Source organism: Solea senegalensis, unplaced genomic scaffold (assembly GCF_019176455.1).
Source record: "Solea senegalensis isolate Sse05_10M unplaced genomic scaffold, IFAPA_SoseM_1 scf7180000015118, whole genome shotgun sequence".
NCBI lineage: Eukaryota > Metazoa > Chordata > Actinopteri > Pleuronectiformes > Soleidae > Solea > Solea senegalensis.
The window spans coordinates 60001-64913 of record NW_025321228.1 but is presented as its reverse complement, the minus strand read 5'-3'; the positions used below and the strand labels follow the sequence as shown (position 1 = coordinate 64913).

Here is a 4913-nt window from a genome sequence, read left to right as displayed (position 1 = left end):
GGTAAATCTGTAAAGTATTTCAAACATCAACGAGACAAAATAACACATTTGAACTTTTGAACAAAAACTCAACTGTGTGCTGTGATGTAAAACCTGAGGACCAGTTCCTAGACTATCAAGACCACAAGGATTCCAGAGTCCAGACGCTCTGGCAGTCACCCAGGATTCATAGAACCATAGTTACAGATAAAAACAATGAATGTAAAATCATGTAGGCTCATGAAAATAATAACCAAATACTGTATATTAACTGCACTACATAATATAATAACTGTTCATATATTATTACGGTGGTATGGTAGCTCAGTGGTACATGCCGATGTGTCTTTGGGCAAGACAGTAAGAAAGAGGGATTGAAAATTCACTGCCCCAGTGAATGTGTGTGAATGGGTGAATGAACTGTAGCGTGAGTTGTCATCTATAAATACAAACCATTCACCATAAATAAGTACAACTCTATATTAAATACAGTTATTGGTAGAATTGCTAACCAGTTGTTGGAGATGTGCAAACTACGACAACAGAGAATGAGATGGAGATAGAGAGAGAGATCGTAATATCTTTCTTTATAATAGTGTCATTAAAAATCACAGCAGCACTTGTGAGAGCCTGAGGTTTGTGTCGCTGTGTATTCCACACACTCTCACACAGGTTAGCGTTTGTCGTGTGTGGACGTTGGTGTGGGAGAGTGAGTGGTTTACAAAGTGACACACACGTCAGGTCCCACTCAGAAAAAGGTGGTTGTGTATTACATTGCATTGTATTATATTATAGACTTCTGCATACATTTTATAAGGTAAGTCTTTTGTTAAGTGTGTGTTATCTAAGTGTGAGCACTGTGGTGCAGGGGTGAACCCCTGTGTATGTGAACCCCACACACACACACACAAAACCTGAACTACCACCTAATTGTTGTAACAGTGGTTACAAATAAACTGATACGGACCCTGAGAAGTGTAAAAATACTTTAAGTTCCCTGTGAAACTGCAGCAGGTCAGGACATCAGACTGAGGAGACAGACGGAATGTGGTCACGTATACACTAGAAATGTGAGGTGAACACTTGTGACTGGATGTTAATGATCTCAGAAATGTGACCATGATACAGAGGATCATTCTCCTGACTGAACATGCTTATAAATTAATCTTTCCTGACACAATATCTTGATACACAGATCCAGTCATAAAGATATAATCCTTCTGAGAGATATCTAAGTAGAAGAGAGGGTCCCTGATGATATCCACATTAAAACCTTCCTGGACCAGCTGCATCTTTTTCTGCTTGAAGGTCTCAGTCACATCCAGAGAGGTCTGAAAACAAACACAGAGACACAGGTGAATAAAATGAGTTGAATGCAAGTTGTTCAATTAATGAATATGATGAAGGGGGAAAAAAAGTCTGCGATGTACATGGTCGGACATCTTTTCATATTTTCACAGTGGCGGAGGTACAAACATGTGTGCACTCGTTTCAGGCTTAAAACCAAAGGCCAAAAAGATGGCAGCAAGACTCAGTGCTGCAAAAGAGAGAGTCTCACAGAGAGACAAAACTTTGCCTCTCCTGTTCATAACAAGTCAAGTCAACTTGACCTGGTAAAGTAAAACAAAGCAAAGGGTACAAGAAGTTGCAAAACATAAAACAAAAAATAGAAACATGCAGAACCCCAGCGTCCAAGCCCACCCACTGCTCCATTGACTCCCAGAGAAGCTGAGCTTCAGTGGAAGTGTCATTTTTGCCACATTTGTCCCATCACCGTCGAGCTCACCGCAGTGACTTACGTCATCCGTGACAAACGGCTGATTCTGAACGCACTAGTGACATTTTCTAATGGAGTCCTAACACACGCTTAGTATTGAAATGTAAATACAAAACTACATATTTGACATTTTAGAGGAAGTTGAGCCGCACTTGCTGTCTTAGAGCGCTCAACGCTGGTGTGCAAACATCTGCACTTCAATCAGAAAAAGAATAAACCATGAGGAGTCACAATTGTCCAGAATAAAATATATAATAATAATAATATAATGTATTGTACATCAACCTAAGTCATAGAAGGTCCATCTCATCCTAAAGAGAAGACAAGAGGATGTGGTTGAGACATTAAAACATGCATGACGTCACAGAACAGCTGCATGTCTCTTACCTGCACTCTGAGAAACCGTGGCCAGGCATAGGCAGGAAGTGCTCGTGCCAAATGGTTGAAGAGTTGTGGTCCATTTAATTTGTGATCGTGTTGTAACACAATAGCAGCCATCCCTGCTCGACCCTCACGTCCTGCACAAACAGATGTAACGAACAATAGAACGCTTACTGCCACACTTCCTGCTTCCAGCTGGTACTGAATGTACCCCACACACACTGCACCAGGATGAAGTGACTGAGGGGGCTTTTACAATAACAATGTTTTCTAGTAACCTAATAATGTACTGATTTAAACATGGACAAGCAAAATAACAACATGAAACGAGTACATTACAAAAGAACCACTCCAGCCTAGAGTCACATTATTTTTGTACCAATGAAGCTGAAACAACGGAGGCAGAATAACAAATTCCTAATGTGAACTATTTGTATAATATAAATTGAAGCAAGTTCAAATTATACTCTACATGACACTAGCGGGATGATACTCGCCTGTGATGTTTCATTCGGATGAAAAACTGCTTCAGTTAAACAAGGAATGACTTTTTGTCACCATTTTGAAATGACTGGCGTCACAAGATGCCATGAAAACACACGCGCGTGTTCATGTGTCGCAGCACTGACCTGGGACTGTGACGCCATACACACTGGCCTCTTTGATAAACTCGAGAAGACCGACAACCTCTGACACCTCTGTCGTGGATACGTTCTCTCCTTTCCATCTGTGGGACACAAGGTGAGGTGCAGGTGAACGTGCCATGAATTCAGACACAGATACATCTCTATAAATAACAGACAGCATATATTATGATGTATGATTCCTTTGATAAAAAGCCTTTTCGGCATTTAAAAAGTCTTCTATTAAGTGGAGTAGCTGTAAATAATGTTTAAAAGTCTACGCATGTTAAAATATATATGTCTATTAGGGATAAATCCTAAGTGCTGGGGGATTTTCTGTAAAATAAAATAAAATCCGGCTTGGTCTACATGTGACATAAACCGAGGATGAAGTGATCAGTAATCCTGGATTTTACAATAAACTTAGCAAAGCAGAAACAGCACATTTGTTATTACGGTCAAAGTACCTGAAGGTGTCGCCGATGCGGTCATGGAAGTAAAGAAAGTCCCTGTGATCTTGGAGCAGCAGGTCTCCAGTGTTAAAATAGACGTCGCCGGCTTTAAACACATCCCTGAGCAGCTTCTTCTCTGACTGCACCTTGTTCCCAGCGTAGCCCAGAAATTGGTTGATAGCTGTAAGTGGAGCGACCAAGATCCCTGCCTCTCCTGAGCACATGAAGAGAACAAAGAACATTTATAAAACATATATTCACACAGTCATCGACATAGTACAAAATCAATCATGCAATCCATTCACCTATATTTGCTCGTATGCATCTTCCAGAGTCTGCTCTGACCGGCTCGTTGGACTGAGGATCATACTTAAGGACCTCAAATGGCATAGAAAGCTGGAAAGGGAAAAAACAACAACAACAATGTGATTATTTTGCAGCTATTTACCATCATTACTACATGGAAATGATGATTTTTTCTCCCTGTACAAGGGTTTTTGTGCAGTTTTTCCTCACTCGATGTGAGGGTCTAAGGACAGAGGGTCTAAGGACAGAGGGTCTAAGGACAGTGGGTCTAAGGACAGTGGGTCTTAGGACAGAGGGTCTAAGGACAGAGGGTCTAAGGACAGTGGGTCTAAGGACAGGGTCTAAGGACAGTGGGTCTAAGGACAGAGGGGCGAAGGACTGTGGGCAGGACTGTGGGTCTGGGTCTGGGTCTAAGGACAGTGGGTCTAAGGACAGAAGGAGTCTGGGTCTAAGGACAGTGGGTCTTAGGACAGAGGGTCTTAGGACAGAGGGTCTAAGGACAGTGGGTCTTAGGACAGAGGGTCTAAGGACAGAGGGTGTCACTTGCTTTACGGCCTGTGAAGCCCTTTGAGGCAAATTGTGTTTGTGATGTTGGGACATATAATTAAAATTGACTTGACTTGACTCTCATTGACCTGGTTAATTAAATCAAACTGAAAGGTTGTAAGATATATCAGCTGAAATGAATTGTTGTTGGTGACAAAAATCACAACATCTTGTTAAAGAATAATTATGTAACCAATTGTTTTTTAATATGACAAAGCAGTAATATAAGTGGAGTCTGTTTCTTCCTGTCAGTCTTTAAGTTTGACAAATTCCAACATGAGACATAATAAATAGTTTTCTCACCTTGTTGAAATAGCTTGCTCTTCCAATGGGTCCAATCTCATCTGTGTAGTTGAGGAAACCGATACTGGCCTCAGTCAAACCATAACCCTCCCTGATCTTGATTCTACCAAAGCGCTGGGCAAACTTCTTCCAAACATCCAGCCTGAGGCCACTTCCTGCAGCCAGTCGTACCCTGTGAGTTCTCTCCTCTGGAACCTAAATAGAAAAAAGCTTATTTTAATTATTTAATGAATTATTAAATATTTAATTATTATTATTTATATTATAAGTGTTATTTATTTTGTACAGGTACAATCCTATGCGATTGTTAGCCTGTGCTAAGACATAGGTTTTGAGGCACAGAACAACCACCACTGTTACTGCTGATGTGCAAAACTGGCTGCACGGGTATCAAACCACTTGTTTAACAAACAAGTAGAGAAGCGAAATGTTTTAACAATGAATGAATCGTCATACTGTACAGAAACAGAGAGCTGGTTTAGCTACAGTGCTGCTCTCTGTCTCCCTCTCTGTCTATCAGTGGTACTGCAGCCTCACAGCAAGAGT

At 41.0% G+C, this 4913-nt stretch overlaps 1 protein-coding gene across 1 annotated transcript in view; it reads right to left on the bottom strand.

Annotated features, from left to right (window-relative positions):
* Positions 1 to 551: 551 nt before the first annotated feature.
* Positions 552 to 4913, bottom strand: part of LOC122761957 (very long-chain acyl-CoA synthetase) — a 9744-nt gene continuing 5382 nt past the window's right edge. The window contains exons 5-10 of the mRNA XM_044017150.1: positions 4368 to 4562; positions 3518 to 3608; positions 3228 to 3426; positions 2767 to 2864; positions 2144 to 2274; positions 552 to 1310 (exon numbers count right to left, since the gene is read on the bottom strand). Of these exons, the coding sequence (XP_043873085.1) occupies positions 1134 to 1310; positions 2144 to 2274; positions 2767 to 2864; positions 3228 to 3426; positions 3518 to 3608; positions 4368 to 4562 (891 nt within the window). The 3' untranslated portion in view covers positions 552 to 1133. The remainder of the gene's footprint in view (positions 1311 to 2143; positions 2275 to 2766; positions 2865 to 3227; positions 3427 to 3517; positions 3609 to 4367; positions 4563 to 4913) is intronic.